Source organism: Balaenoptera musculus, chromosome 3 (genome assembly GCF_009873245.2).
Source record: "Balaenoptera musculus isolate JJ_BM4_2016_0621 chromosome 3, mBalMus1.pri.v3, whole genome shotgun sequence".
Taxonomy (NCBI): Eukaryota; Metazoa; Chordata; class Mammalia; order Artiodactyla; family Balaenopteridae; genus Balaenoptera; species Balaenoptera musculus.
Window position 1 is genome coordinate 109,312,377 of NC_045787.1, and position 16,651 is coordinate 109,329,027.

At 36.3% G+C, this 16,651-nt stretch overlaps 1 protein-coding gene across 4 annotated transcripts in view; it reads right to left on the reverse strand.

The window, feature by feature from the left end:
• KIF3A (kinesin family member 3A) overlaps positions 1 to 16,651 on the reverse strand; it is a 72,811-nt gene that overhangs the window by 26,965 nt on the left and 29,195 nt on the right. For all 4 annotated transcript variants that reach the window (XM_036847249.1, XM_036847251.1, XM_036847250.1 and 1 more), the window contains exons 5-8: positions 9,711 to 9,816; positions 5,388 to 5,527; positions 4,229 to 4,426; positions 3,745 to 3,919 (exon numbers count right to left, since the gene is read on the reverse strand). In XM_036847249.1, the coding sequence (XP_036703144.1) occupies positions 3,745 to 3,919; positions 4,229 to 4,426; positions 5,388 to 5,527; positions 9,711 to 9,816 (619 nt within the window). The remainder of the gene's footprint in view (positions 1 to 3,744; positions 3,920 to 4,228; positions 4,427 to 5,387; positions 5,528 to 9,710; positions 9,817 to 16,651) is intronic.

Genomic DNA, 16,651 nt, shown 5'->3' on the forward strand with positions numbered 1-16,651 from the left:
ATTGAGCAAATGCACAAACTACTGCTGGATGCTAACATTGGTGGAAGAAAGTATGATGAGAAACAGGACCTTTGTATAGTCTCAAAGTATTGGGTTGGAAAAAAGGTTCGTTCGGCAGGTTTGCAAGGCAGAAATAGACACAGATGTAGAGAACAAACGTATGGACACCAAGCGGGGGGTGGGGTGGTGGTGGGATGAACTGGGAGACTGGAATAGACATATATACACTAATATGTATAAAATAGATAACTAATAAGAAACTTCTGTATAAAAAAATAAAATGTAAAAAGTAAAAAAAAAAAAAAAAATTTTAAAAAAGGTTCATTCCGTTTTTTTCCATAAGATGGCTCTAGTAGCACTTAGCTGTATTTAACTTCATTCTAAACAATTTTGTTAGATTGTATGTGACAGCTGTCACATCAATGTGTATTTAAAAAAAGACTTATCAAAGCTGGTGAATTTTTGTGTACCCATTTTAATATGGAAGATGGAAGAAAAAAGGAACATTTTTGGCATATTATGCTTTATCATTTCAAGAAAGGTAAAAACACAATCGAAATGCAAAAAAAGATTTGTGCAGTGTATGGAGAAGGTGCTGTGACTGATCAAATGTGTCAAAAGTGGTTTGCGAAGGGTCGTGCTGGAGATTTCTAACTGGATGATGCTCCACAGTCTGGTAGACCAGTTGAAGTTGACAGCAATCAAATCGAGACAGTAACTGAGAACGATCAACGTTATACCACGCAGGAGATAGCCGACATACTCAAAATATGCAAATCAAGCGTTGAAAATCATTTGCCTCAGCTTGGTTATGTTAATTGCTTTGATGTTTGGGTTCCACATAAGTTAAGCGGAAAAAAAACAACTTCTTGACAGTATATCCTAATGCGATTCTCTACATAAACGTAATGAAAACATTCCATTTTTAAAACAAATCGTGATGGGCGATGAAAAGCAGATACTGTACAATAATGTGGAATGGAAGAGATCGTGGGGCAAGCTAAATGAACCACCACCAACCACACCAAAGGCCTGTCTTCATCCAAAGAAGGTGATGTTGTGTATATGGTGGGACTGGAAGGGAGTCCTCTATTATGAGCTCCTTCTGGAAAACCAAACGATTAATTCCAACATGTACTGCTCCCAGTTAGACCAACTGAAAGCAGCACTTGATGAAAAGCATCCAGAATTAGTCAACAGAAAATTCATAATCTTCCATCAGGATAACGCAAGACCGCGTGTTTCTTTGATGACCAGGCAAAAACTGTTACATCTTGTCTGGGAAGTTCTGATTCATCTGCCATATTCACCTAACATTGTACCTTTCGATTTCCATTTATTTCGGTCTTTACAAAATTCTCTTAATGGAAAAAATTTCAATTCCCTGGAAGACTATAAAAGGCACCTGGAACAGTTCTTTGCTCAAAAAGATAAAAAGTTTTGGTAAGATGGAATTATGAAGTTGCCTGAACAACGGCAGAAGGTAGTGGAACAAAAGGATGAATACGTTGTTCAATAAAGTTCTTGGTGAAGACGAAAAATCTGTCTTTTATATTTACTTAAAAACCGAAGGCACTTTTTGGCCAACCCAATATCTCTCCACAAGACACACATTAATTACAAGGGAAATAATAAAATAGTAGATTTATAGTGGAGAAAATTTGCAGAATAATTATGAGAAAACTATAAATAAATACAAATTGAGGAACATTCTACAAATACATGACCAGTACTCTTCAAAAGCATCAAGATCATGAACAACAAATAAAGACTGAGGAATTGGAGACTGGTGGAAACTAAACAGACATGACAACTAAATGCAATATGTGATCCACAACTGGATCTTGGACTAGAGGAAAAGGGCATTAGAGAGAAAACTGTCAAAAGTCTAGTAAGGTCTGTGGATTAGTTAATAAGTTTGTATCACTGTGAATTTCCTGGTGTCAATAATTGTACCATGGTTATGTAAGATGCTAAAATTAGGGGAAGCTGGCTAATAGGTATATAAGAACTCTCCTTGCTATACTTGTGAGTTTTCTATAAGCCTAAAACTATTTCAAAATAAAAAGTTAAAAAATTATTCTTTTAATGTTTCTGCCTATTTTTTAATTGTTTTTATGATTAACTCTATTAACTGGATTATAAAAACAATATGTCCTAAGAGCATAAATAAAATGAAATTTATTAAAAATAAAGTCAGCATTACCATATTATCCAGCAATTCTACCTCTGGGTATATACCCAAAAGAACAAAAGAATTGAAAGTGAGGACTCAAACAGGAATTTGTACACCCACATTCATAGTAGCATTATTCACAATAGTCAAAAGGTAGAAGCAACCCAAGTGTCCATTAACAGATGAAGGTATAAGCAAAACATGGTATATACACACAATGGAATATTATTCAGTCTTAAAAAGGAAGGAAATTCTGACACATGCAACAATATGGATGAACACTGAGGACATTATGTTAAGTAAAATAAGCCAGACACAAAAGGAGACATATTATATGATTCTACTTACATGGGGTACCTAGAATAGTCAAATTCATAGAAATAGAAAGTAGAACAGTGGGTTACCAGGGAGAGAGGGATGGGGAGCTAGTGTTTAATGGGTACAGAGGTTCATTGTGGGATGACTAAAAAGTCCTGGAGATGGATGGTGGTGATGGTTGCAGAATAACGTGAATGTACTTAATGCCACAGAACTGTACACAAAAATAGTTAAAACGGTAATTTTTATGTTATGTATATTTTACCACAATAAAAAAAATGTAAAAAAAAGGGTCAGCAAAATAAAGATATGAACTCAATATTAAGAAATCTAAGAAATTTTACATCTTTAAAACATACTGACTATAAATACCACCTAGTGGTCACATTTAAAATACCAAATTCCATTATCTAAGAGGCAGCTCAATTACTGCTTTTCCTCAATAATCTTACTCAAATTTATTGAATCAGCACCTTCTCCAAATGTTTGTGATGTTGGCATCTCTGGATTTCATATCTGATCTAACCAGTTTCCCCACAGACTGAAAAGAGGCAATTTCAAACCCCTTTATTCACCTGGTATGCAAAGGAGCCCTATGCCAGTTAGTTCTTAGCACGAAGATTCAGGGAGTCACTGACTGCCTAATGATGGTTGGTAAATTTCTCGCCCTAATGAATAAGGTCTTCAAATTTTCTAACCTTCTGACATTATATCTTGTTAGAAAAGAATTTCCAAAATAGAATCTCATGTTCAAATTTAAACATGAAAGCATATTTTCAAGGCCATGCAATGAATTTTTACTTACAGTAAACTAGGTTTACCCATGACTCTCTGATTGCTTTGTTTACTTCAAAGAATAGTGACTGATACCTATCACAAAGAACTCTGTGGTCATTTTCGCTAAATACATGTATGGTAGAACTTGCTCTTATATAGAGACAAATGAAAATTCATTATTTAATAAGTGGACATATGAAATCTTTACAAAAGATCATGGGGACTGAGATGGAGGTTTAAATTAAATGAATTTTTTAAAAAAATCAATACACAAATATTATATAATTTTACTTGAGCTTAATATGGAAATGTTAAAGTATATAAGTATCAATTTACCTTGCAGAAATATCCCCTTAAATATCAATGTTAGAGGTTCAGAGAATTTTTAATAGGTGGCTTTTTATTAGAACACTTACTGGTTAAACAACACGTTTTTAGCCAACATTAAGATTAATATTTTGACAAAATGTTACCTTCTTCAAGCTTTTTTTTCAGTTCTTCTATTTCTTTCTGAAACTGACGAAGCAAAGCATCCTTTGGATCTTCATTAATTCTAGCTTTATTTTTAATATTCTTAGCACGATTAGCATACCGCAATGTACTGATGGTTTCATCGTAATTGTAATCTGCTGGTCCAATATTTGCACACTGTTGAATTAGGAATACAAAACGTTTTACACTTGACACAGTTAAAATTAATACTACCATTATGAACATATCAAAAAGAATTTTGGAACATATTTCCATTCCAGTCTTCCTGAAAAAGAGGGCACCACCACATAGGTTTCCAAACAATACAATTATAGACTCGTACACATGGTGTGCTAGAAAAAATAACCAAAAATTTTAAGAAGTAAAATAATCAATAGTTTTAAAAATGTTATGAATATTAACTACTGGCATAAACAGGAATCTTAAATTTTCCTGATGATAACTATACCATCAATTAAGTCTTACCATCATGGTTTTTGAATTTCCTCCTAAGGAATCCTGAAGAAGACGAGTCAATTTAGAGTTACGATAAGGCACATGAGTGCTTTTTCCATCAACCAAGGCAGAAATAACATTACCAAGGGTAGAAAGTGAAAGATTGATTTTTGTAGCTTCTCTCAGGCGCTGCCCAGTAGCTCCAGTTTTTCCTTGTCTTTCTGAACCCTTACAATAAACAGAGACAGAAGTAAAGCTAAAATTAAAAATACAGAATATTCTTCCCAAAGTTAAAAAAAGTATTTTTTTTTTTTGACTTGCACATTTTATTTTATTTATTTATTTATGGCTGTGTTGGGTCTTCGTTTCTGTGCGAGGGCTTTCTCTAGTTGTGGCAAGTGGGGGCCACTCTTCATCGCGGTGCGCGGGCCTCTCACTATCGCGGCCTCTCTTGTTGCGGAGCACAGGCTCCAGACACGCAGGCTCAGTAATTGTGGCTCACGGGCCTCGTTGCTCCGCGGCATGTGGGATCTTCCCAGACCAGGGCTCGAACCCGTGTCCCCTGCATTGGCAGGCAGATTCTCAACCACTGCGCCACCAGGGAAGCCCCAAAAAGTATTTTAAAAGTAAAAAATCTGATATGATATCTGGAATTCACTTCAAAATAATACTGGAAGGGAAGAAGTGGCTGAGGGTAGAGATGAAATAGGACTGGCCATGAACTGATAATTGCTGAAGTTGGGTGATGGGTACATGGGAAATCATTATACTATTCTATCTACGTTGTACAGGTTTGAAATAGTCCATAATTAATAGTAAGTTAAGGGGACTTCCCTAGTGGCCCAGTGGCTAAGACTCCGCACTCCCAATGCAGGGAGCCCGGGTTCAATCCCTGGTCAGGGAACTAGATCCCACATGCCGCAACTAAGAGTTCGCGTGCCGCAACTAAGAGTTCGTGTGCCGCAACTAAAGATCCGCATGCCACAACAAAGATCGAAGATCCCACATGCCGCAATTAAGACCTGGCGCAGCCAAATAAATAAATATTAAAAAAAGAATAATAAGTTAAACACATACACAAGTAAAACTTAAAAATTATATAATCACTCCCTTTCACTTGAATTATTATTTATTTATAAAATAAAAAGAAATCACAAGAGTTATTCTTAAGTAGCATCCTGTTACTTACAGCAAGATCTACAAGATGGAGCTTCCCCATCCTGACATGCATGTTACCATCAACGCCTTTTTCACTGCATTCTATAGTAATTGTAAAGATGGCATGGGAACGGGAACTATGTTCATTCATATTAGTTGCACCAACAGAACCTTGAATAAAGGGAGGAAATTATTTAAAACTATAACAACAGGGAATGCCTTTAAAAATAATTAAATATCCATAATACTGAATTTCACCAGAGCCAAAAGCCAGAGAGCATGGCTAAAACATAAAAACTTAGGTATACTTAGCCATTATTAGAAATTTCTGACAATTTATGTTGATAACAAAAAACTGTATTTTTTTCACATGAAAGAGGGGATTTGAGGACAAAATACTTAATTTCAAGTATTGCTGGCTTAAAAAATTAACTAATTTACATAAAAATACATGTTAAATAATTCAAAAAATTAACTGCTGTTTCAGCTGTCTCTAAAAAGTATTATTGATATGTTCTGGGAATCAACCACAGAAATACTTGCATATATACATTAGATGATACAAAGATATTCAGGGAAGAACTGTTTGCAACAGCGAGAGATCAGAAACAACCAATATGACGTGGTTAATCAATTATAGAATAGTCACACTATGAATTACTAAGCAGTCTTTCTTTAAAAAAATAAGGTAGATCTGAATGACATGGAAAGATACCCATAACATATGAAAAAAAGAGAGGAATATAGAGTATAACCACATTTCTGTATAACAAAAGCATCCATTCAAAATACGCTAAGAATTTGAGTATGTATAAATATCTTACATGAATATATTGTGCAAACAAAGAAAAAGATGTTTTGTTTTTCACAATAGGCATGTATTGGGGTTTTTTTCCTTAAATTCCAAAGTATTTTAAAAGCAATATGTTAATTTCACCCAATGCCAAAATTATTTTCCTACTATATATTCATGTAGAGCTTCTCCATGTGAGCTGTGATTTTACAATTTAAACATTAAAAGGGTACTCTTTATTAGCAAATGGTTATAAGTCAGATAACTAGAAAGTAAATTGCACTGATAAAGAAAAGTAAAGCCCAATGAAAGAAGGTAAATGGAAAATCAGTGAGGGAAAATGCAAGGATCTGTGATTCCATACTATACTTTTCTGTTTTCTTTTAAATCAAGTTATGAATTTTTAAAATCAAATTTATGATTTTTCTCCAAAAATATAAAAAACTAATAAATCTGACACCACTTCAAATCATCTAATCAGAAGTAACACACTATACATATTTCCACAGAGTAGTAGGTCTTATTTTATCTTGTTTTTTTTCCACTTAACATTATCTCCTACATAGATTTCCATGTAAAAACCAACTTGAAATTTTTAGTAAAATTGATTTTGTTATTATCTTACTGGGAGATATTTGGGGTTGCTTCCTATTTTAGTTCTTCATAAGGGACACTAATATGAGCATCTTTGAGCAGATACCTTTCTTTCTCTTTAGAATTATATCCATGGGATGTATTTTCCAAACTGGAACTACCTTATGAAACGATAGGAATAGTTTTATAGCTATGTGATTATCAAAACAAGCTATAGCAGTGTTTTTCAGTTTGGAGTGGGAGAGCAAGTGTAATTTGAAAAAGTCATATTAAATATTTTAATACCCATTGTTTTTGCAATATAAGTAAAGCATGCTATTTATGATTGTGATTTTTCTGTATTTCCGGTTATGAAAACAAAGCAATGCAACAGACGTTATGCCAAAAGTGACCTATACTGAACTTTACAATCCCTAGGAGAGAACAGCTTGCAGCAATCAAGTAGACTAAATGATCCAACCTAACACACTGCATAATGGAAATAAAACATTTCCACAGCTGTAATTTTTGTCAAAATATTTATTTTGGAATAAAAAATTAAATTTTTATGTTTTTCAAGAAGGTACAGAAAAACTTATCCCAATCCTTCTCTTCCTCACCCCCCTCCTCCTTGGCAACCACAAGTCTGTTCTCTGTACCTATGAATCTGTTTCCATTTCATAAATATGTCCACTTGTGTTATATTTTAGATTCCACATATAAGTGATATTATATGGTATTTGTCTTTTTCTTTCTTAATATGATAATCTCTAGGTCCATCCTTGTTGCCGCAAATGGTATTATTTCATTCTTTTTTATGTCTGAGTAATATTCCATTGTGTGTGTGTGTGTACACACACACACACACAAACACACACCACATCTTCTTTATCCATTCATCTGTCAATGGACATTCAGGTTGTTTCTATGTCTTGGCTATTGTGAATAGTGCTGCTATGAACATAGGGGTGCATGTATCTTTTCAAATTATAGTTTTGTCTGGATATATGTCCAGGAGTGGGATTGCTGGATCATCTGGCAACTCTTATTTTTAGTTTTCTGAGGAACCTCCATACTGTGCTCCATAGTGGCTGCACCAATTTACATTCCCACCAGCAGTGCAGGAGGGGCCCCCCTGCAGCTAAACCTTTAATTCTTGAACTCAATCTATTTATTAAGGAAGACTATTTTCCTCTCTGCTATCTTAGGTGTTCAAATCTCTTTACCTTCCTTTCATTTTATTTCTCTCATTAGAATTTTTTCATTTTTCCTTAGACAAATCTCACATACCAAGTTAAATTAATTCTCAGGTAGTTAATGGAAGGTTTTGGTCACTATTGTGAATGGAATCTTATGTTAAAAATTTCTTAAGTTAAATAAGCAATACATGAACATATTCCTGGTATAAAAAATTCAAAAATACAAACATACAAAAACATAAAGTGAAAGCTCCCTATATCCCTTTCCCCCAATCTTATTTCCCCTTCACTAAAGGAAACCACTATTAAATGTCCTTTCATTTTGTATTTCACACACATACATGTGAACACACACACACATACACACACAAAATACCCAAATATGTAGTTTGATAATTTGGCTTTTTTTACACATGGGATGATTCATTACATACTGTGCTAGTTAGCTTTCTTTTTCCCTTAATATATATCTGGAAAGTCTTTTGGGTCTCTACATGTAGATTTAACTCACTGTTTTTTTTTTTTACAGCTTCATTATAGTCCATAATATTTTTGCACCATAATTTATATAACCAATGTTTTACTGACAGTTATTTAGGTTGTGTCAAACTTTTTGCTATTACAAGTAATGCTGTAATAAGGTATATTTTTGTTTACACCAAAAAATATTTTTCTAGAATATATATCTACAAATAGGAACAGTGGGTCAAAGGAATGCATTCTTAAAAATTTCAACAGATACAGTTATACTGCCCTTCAAAAAGGCTGTATATTCCCATCACCATTGCCCATTTCCTTAGAGCCTCACCAACCTGGATATCCTTTCATCCAAACTGAAGGGTAAAACATCTCTCATTGTTGTTTTAATATGCATTTTCCTGATTACTTGTGAAGTCAAACATCCTTTCATATACTTACTGCTGTGTATAGTTCTTCTGCGAACAACATAGTCATAAACATCTTTTGCTCATTTTCCTGTTAAAATTTTGGTATTTTTCTATTATTTGGTTTATAAGAATACAATTGAATTTTTTAAATTTTTGCTTTGCTTCCTTGAGTTTGCTAGATTTTTAGTCTAGTCACAAAAATCTAAAAAAAAAAAAAGGTTATTTCCTATGTTCTTTTCTTTTACCTCTAATCTCTAATTGCTGTTAGCAACATCATTAGTACTGGGCCTGGGGCATCAGCAATATTGCTGAAACTTTTTATTCTTTAGAAAAAACTTGAAACGATTACTTAAAAGAATGTCACTTTATTTAATTTTGTTTGCTTTTCTTGTCAACAAAAGGAGGCATTATAGTGCCTGGTTAATGCTGACTAATGGTGTAGATTCAAATACTCACTCTGCTACTTATTAAGTAGTATATGACCTTGGACAATTTACTTTAAGTCTCAGTTTCCTCATTCATAACATAGGAATTTAATACCTTCATAGTCCACTTTGAGGATTAAAAGAGATCATTCTTATAAAGCATTTGCACAAGCACTTGCCACACAGTAAGTACTCAACAAATGTTACCAATATTATTATTACTAACAAGAGACAGCGATATGAGAGTCTCAAAGATATAGCACTATTGCTAAGTAACAAAATTTTGGTCAGCATGGAAAGCAATCTGTGATATCTTTCATTCATATATGCTTTCCACATAGTAAATAGTCAAAGAGGAAGGGTTTTCAAGAAACCTAAAAATCCAATCTTTACAGCACAAAATGCCATACCAGCTTTGCTTCTAAAACAGCCTACTCCACACATAAATGTTTAATCACAATTAAGCGCTATACTTACGATTTTTGTGGCCCAGTGTCATAATTCTATCCATATCATCAGCATTATTTACCACATAAGCTGATAAATCCTTGATATAAACTCCCACATCAGGTCTTTCTTTAACCTAAAAAAAAAAAATCATACAGACTTTACACATATATCCGTAATTCTTCCACAGTTATTTATTGAATATCTACTACATGTTGGACACTGCGCTAGAGAGTGAGGATACAGTGATGAACAAGGTAGACAGTTTCTACACTAGTGGAGGTAACAATCTACAGGGAGAACATACAAATGAATAATTACACACACAAATTATTTTATTTTATTTTATTTTATTTCAATTGTGATAATGCCATGAAGAAAAAAAAATACAGGGAAGTATAAGAATACAATATAGGGACTTCCCTGGTGGCGAAGTGGTTAAGAATCCACCTGCCAATGCAGGGGACACGGGTTCGTGCCCTGGTTCAGGAAGATCCCACATGCCACGGAGCAACTAAGCCTGTGTGCCACAACTACTGAGCCTGCGCTCTAGAGCCCGCGAGCCACAACTACTGAGCCCGTGTGCCACAACTACTGGAGCACCTAGAGCTCATGCTCCACAACAAGAGAAGCCACTGCAATGAGAAGCCCACGCACTGCAACAAAGAGTAGCCCCTGCTCGCTGCAACTAGAGAAAGCCTGTGAGCAGCAATGAAGACCCAACGCAGTCAAAAATAAATAGATTTATGAATAAAAAAAAGAATACATTATAGACAGACTTAAGCTAGTGAAGCAGGGACAGGATAAGTTCCCCAAGATGATGTTTAAGCTAAGACTTAAAGAAATCGGAGGTAGACAATCTGTGTTAGAACAAGAGGAAAACAGTATGTGCAAGAATCCTGAAATGAGAAAAAAACTAGGTTTTTTTTTTTTTTAGTATTCAGTAAGAGTTTATTGTGCACGAAAGAACAGTTTGTGAACTGGGAATCTTCAAACTCAAAACCAATGTGAAGCTCAGAGGCATGACATAACAGGATGACTTAGGAAGTGAAAACCAGGAAGTAGTCTAAACGAAGACAGAGGTTGCCTCCTCTTAATCAATCACTTGGAAGTAAGGCCAGCCTGGCTTGGGAGCTCTATGAACATGACCTGGGGAGGCAAGTAGTGCAGGGGCTGCGTTCCAGGAGATGTGAGCTCTGGTCCCAACAACAGCTCTCGACCTAAAAACTAGGTATTTTAAAAAATAAAAACCAACGAAACAAACAAAAGCCAGGGAAAGACTAGGTGGCAGGGGGGAAATAGGTGGGATATCTGGCTACAGAGCTAGCCAGATAAGATTAAGAGGCAGAGATAAGATTAAGAATAGTAATTGGTCTATTTTTTTATTATTGAACTGTAGTTGATATACAATATGTTGGTTTCTGGTGTACAGCAAGGTGACTCAGTTATATATATGTATATGTATATACATATATATACGCACACACACACATATATACATATATATTCTTTTCCATTATGGTTTATTACAGGATATTGAATATAGTCCCCTGTGCAGTAGGACCTTGTTGTTTATCCATTCTATACATAATAGTTTGCATCTGCTAATCCCAGACCCCCAATCCGGCCCTCCCCTATCCCCCCTCTGCCTTGGCAACCACAAGTCTGTTCTCTATGTCTGTGAGTCTGTTTCATAAATAAGTTCATTTGAGTCATAGTTTAGATTCCACACATAAGTGACATCGTGTGATATTTGTCTTACTGACTTACTTCATTTAGAATGATAATCTCTAGGTTGATCCACATCGCTGCAAATGGCATTATTTCATTCCTTTTTATGGCTGAATAGTATTCCATTGTGTGTGTGTGTACGTATGTGTGTGTGTATGTGTGTGTGTGTGTGTGTGTGTGTGTATGTATGTATGTATATATATATATATATATATATATACCACATCTTCTTTATCCATTCATCTGTCGATGGACATTTAGGTTGCTTCTGTGTCTTTGCTATTGTAAGTAGTGCTGCTATGAACACTGGGGTGCATGTAGCTTTTCAAATTATAGTTTTGTTTGGATATATAACCAGGAATGGGATTGCTAGATCACATAGTAACTATTTTAAGTTTTCTGAGGAATCTCCATACTGTTTTCCACAGTGGCTGCACCAATTTACATTCCCACCAACAGTGTAGGAGGGTTCCCTTTTCTCCACAGCCTCTCCAGAATTTGTTATTTGTAGACCTTTTGATGATGGCCATTCTGACCAGTGTGAGGTGGTACCTCATTGTAATTTTGATTTGCACTTCTCTAATTATTGGTCTTTATCTTAACAGCAATTTGAAGCCACTGGAGTATTTCACACAGCTGAATGAAATAATCAGATCTATGGTATCCATGTAAAAATATTACCTTTCCATGAGTAACTTTGTGAGAACTTTTACCCAACTTGAAGGCTGTATTTGGGATATATTTATTTAAAATACAGATAGTATTTTAATACTATCTGTAAAATACAAATAGAAATACAAAATTCACTTTTCAAGGCCCTAGAAGTCACATCCACAAATCAACAGAATAAAGTGAAACTGAGGCAGAGGCCTGTGGCTGCCAGTGGGGCGAGCCATTCCAAAGGTAGTAAGACCGCACAGACAAAGACGACAAACAAAAGTTTATATCAGAAACAAAAGTCACAAAGGCAAATACTCTAAATTCTAGGTGTTGATTTTAAATCTAGTTAGAGGTTTTCAGTTTTTTTAGTCTCTTTTATGATATATTTATACATTAGGAAAAATTACCTTTTGTCTGTCATGAGATATACATTAAGCCCTAATTTTACTAGTAGTAAAGAAATGTGTTGGTCTCTATAAACCAGTGGGTTTCAAACTGTGCTCTGACAAGCACTAGAGGGTCCATGGTGGCAATGAGAGGGCCATTGTGTGAGTTTGGGGGTTCTCAGACCCAGACACAAGTTCTAAAGAGAGCTTTACTTTCATGTATTTTATAGATTGGGCTTCCACATAAGGTTTGGTTTGATTCAACTGTTTAATGGCTTTAAATCTTTTTAAATGTTTGAATATTACTGATTTATATCAATGTTTCTCAGAAAAATCTATGGTAAAGAATTATACGTATATTTCTAATGTGGAAAGTGATATCTCTGAAAAATACAAAAATCATGTACTTGGATGCCATGACAATGTCAAATTGCTATGAAAGTTTTTAAGCATGTACTTTCATTTACTATTCTCATCTCATTGCAGACTGAAAACAAACATTCTTCAAACTGACATCAGTCTGCAAAGTCTACGGTCATTTCCAATCACAAGATATTAATTCTATATTCAATTATTAATTGTAGATAAACTAATTAGACATGAAAGATGAAGAAACTGAATATGATTCTGAAATAAAGCAGGACCCTGAGACAAGACGGCAGATAGAAAGACATGAGCTCACCCTGTACCAAGAAAACACCAAAATCACAACTAACTGTTGAACAACCATCGGAAAAAAACACACTACAACCTACCAAAAATGATATCCTACATCCAAAGACAAAGGAGAAGCCACAACAAGACATTAGAAGGTGCGCAATCGCGATGAAATCAAATCCCATATCTGCTGGGTAGGTGACCCACAAACTGGAAAATAATTATATCGCAGATGTTCTCCCACAGGGGTGAAAGTTCTGAGCCCCACATCAGGCTCCCTATCCTGGGGTCTGGCATCGAGAGGAGAAGCCCCCAGAGCATCTGGCTTTGAAGGCCAGTGGGGTTTGATTGCAGGAATTCCACAGGACTGGGGGAAAGAGGAACTCTACTCTTGGAGGGCACACACAAGGTCTCGTGCACACCAGTGCCCAGGGGAAAAAGCAGTGACCTCATGGGAGCCTGGGCCAGACCTACCTGCTGGTCTTGAAGAGTCTCCTGGGGAGGCAGGGGCTATGAATCACTGCAGGGACAAAGACACTGGTGGCAGTAGTTCTAGGGAGTACTCACTGGCATGAGTCCTCCTGGAGGCTGCCATTTTCTCAACAAGACCTGGCGCCACCCAACAGCCTGCAGGCTCCAGTGCTGGCACTCCTCAGGCCAAACAACCAACAGGGAAGTAACACAGCCCCACCCATCAGAAGACAGGCTGCCTAAAGTCTTCCTGAGCCCACAGCTGCCTGCTAAACAGCCCCCTTGACACGGCTCTGCCCACCAGAGGGACAATACGCAGCTCGACTCACCAGTGGGCAGGAACCAGTTCCCCCCACCAGGAAGCCTGCACAAGCCTCTTAGACCAGTCTCATCCACCAGGGGGCAGACAGCAGAAGCAACAAGAACTACAACCTTGCAGCTGGCGGAATGGAAACCACGATCACAGAAAGGTAGACAAAATGAGATGGCAGATGACTATGTCCCAGACGAAGGAACAAGATAAAACCCCAGAAGAACAACTAAGTGAAATGGAGATAGGCAATCTACATGAAAAAGAATTCAGAGTAATGATAGTAAAGATGATCCAAGATCTCAGAAAAAGAAAGGAGGCACAGACTGAGAAGATACAGGAAATGTTTAACAAAGAGCTAGAAGATCTAAAGAACAAACAAACAGAGATGAACAACACAATAACTGAAATGAAAAATACGCTAGAAGGAATCAATAGCAGAGTAAATGAGGCAGAAAAATGGATAAGTAAGCTGGAAGACAGAAGGCTGGAAATCACTGCTGTGGAACACAGTAAAAAAAAAAAAGAATGAAAAGAAATGAGAACAGTCTCAGACACCTCTGGGACAACGTTAAACACACTGACATTCACATTATAGAGATCCCAGAAGGAGAAGAGCGAGAGAAACGACCTGAGAAAATATTTGAAGAGATAATAGCTGAAAACTTCCCCAACATGGTAAAGGAAACAGTCACCCAAGTCCAGGAAGTGCAGAGAGTCCCAGGCCAGGTTAAACCCAAGGAGGACCATACTGAAACATGTAGTAATCAAATTGACAAAAATTAAAGACAAAGAGAAAAATATTAAAAGTAACAAAGGAAAAGCAACAAATAACTTAAAAGGGAATCCGCATAAGGTTATCAGCTGATTTTTCAGCAGAGACTCTGCAGGCCAGAAGGGAGTGGCATGATATATTTAAAGTGAAATCAGTGCTTTGTGACCAGCTAGAGGGGTGGGATAGAGAGGGTGGAAGGGAGACGCAAGAGGGAGGGGATATGGGGATATATGTATATGTATAGCTGATTCACTTTGATATAAAGTAGAAACTAACACACCATTGTAAAGCAATTATACTCCAATAAAGATGTTAAAAAAACAAACAAACAAACAAAAATAAAGTGATGAAAGGGAAGAACCTACAACCAAGAATACTCTATCCAGCAAGGCTCTCATTTAGATTTGACAGAGAAATCTAAAGCTTGCCAGACAAGCAAAACCTAAGAGAATTCAGCACCACCAAACCAGCTTTGCAACAAATGCTAAAGGAACTTCTCTAGGCAGAAAAAAAAGGACGTAAATACACACAATAAAATTATGAATGGAAAAGCTCACCAGTAAAGGCAAACATATGTTAAAGGTAGAAAATCATCCACACACAAATACGATATCAAAACCAGCAATCATGAGGAGAGTACAAATGCAGGCTATTTGGAAATGCATTTCAAATTAAAAGACCAGCAACTTAAATCAATCTTGTTTATATATAGAATACTATATCAAAACTTCATGGTAATGGCAAAACAAAAATCTGCAATAGATACACACACAAAAAAGGAAAAGGAATTCAAACACAACTCTAAAGTTAGTCATCAAATCACAAAGGAAGAGAACAAAAGAGGAAGGGGAGAAATAAGACCTACAAAAACAAATCCAAAACAATTAACAAAATGGCAATAAGAACATACATATCAATATTTACCTTAAATGTAAATGGATTAAATGCTCCAACCAAAAGACAGAGACTGCTGAATGGATACAAAAACAAGACCTGTATATATGCTGTCTACAAGGGACCCGCTTGAGATCTAGGGACACATACAGACTGAAAGTGAGGGGATGGAAAAACGTCTTCCATGCAAATGGAAATCAAAAGAAAGCTGGAGTAGCAATACTCATTTCAGACAAAATAGATTTTAAAATAAAGACTGTTACAAGAGACAAAGAAGGAACTACATAGTGATCAAGGGACCAATCCAAGAAGAAGATAACAATTCTAAATATATGCACCCAACATAGGAGCACCTCAATATATAAGGCAAATGTTAAGACCCATAAAAGGAGAAAGTGACAGTAACACAGTAATTGTGAGGGACTTGAACACCCCACTTTCAACAATGGACAGATCATCCAGACAGAAAATCAATAAGGAAAAACAGGCCTTAAATGACACATTAGAACAGATGGACTTAATTGATATTTATAGAGCATTCCATCCAAAAGCAGCAGAATACCCATTCTTCTCAAGTGCACATGGAACATCCTCCAGGATTAACCACATGCTGGGCCACAAAGCAAGACTTGGTAAATTTAAGAAAATTAAAATCATATCAGGACTTCCCTGGTGGTGCGGTGGTTAAGAATCTGCCTGCCAATGCAGGGAACACGGGTTCGAGCCCTGGTCCACAAAGGTCCCACATGCCACAGAGCAACTAAGCCCATGCACCACAACTGATCCTGCACTCTAGAGCCCAAGAGCCACAACTACTGCGCCCACGTGCCGCAACTACTGAAGCCCATGCGCCTAGAACCTGTGCTCCACAACAAGAGAAGCCACCGCAATGAGAAGCCCGCTCGCCACAACGAAGAGTAGCCCCCGCTCGCCGCAACTAGAGAAAGGCCACACACAGCAACAAAGACCCAACACAGCCAAAAATAAATAAATAAATTTATTTTAAAAAGTCATATCAAGCATCTTTTCCAACCACAATGCTCTGAGATTAGAAATCAATTATAAGGAAAAAAACTGTAAAAAACAC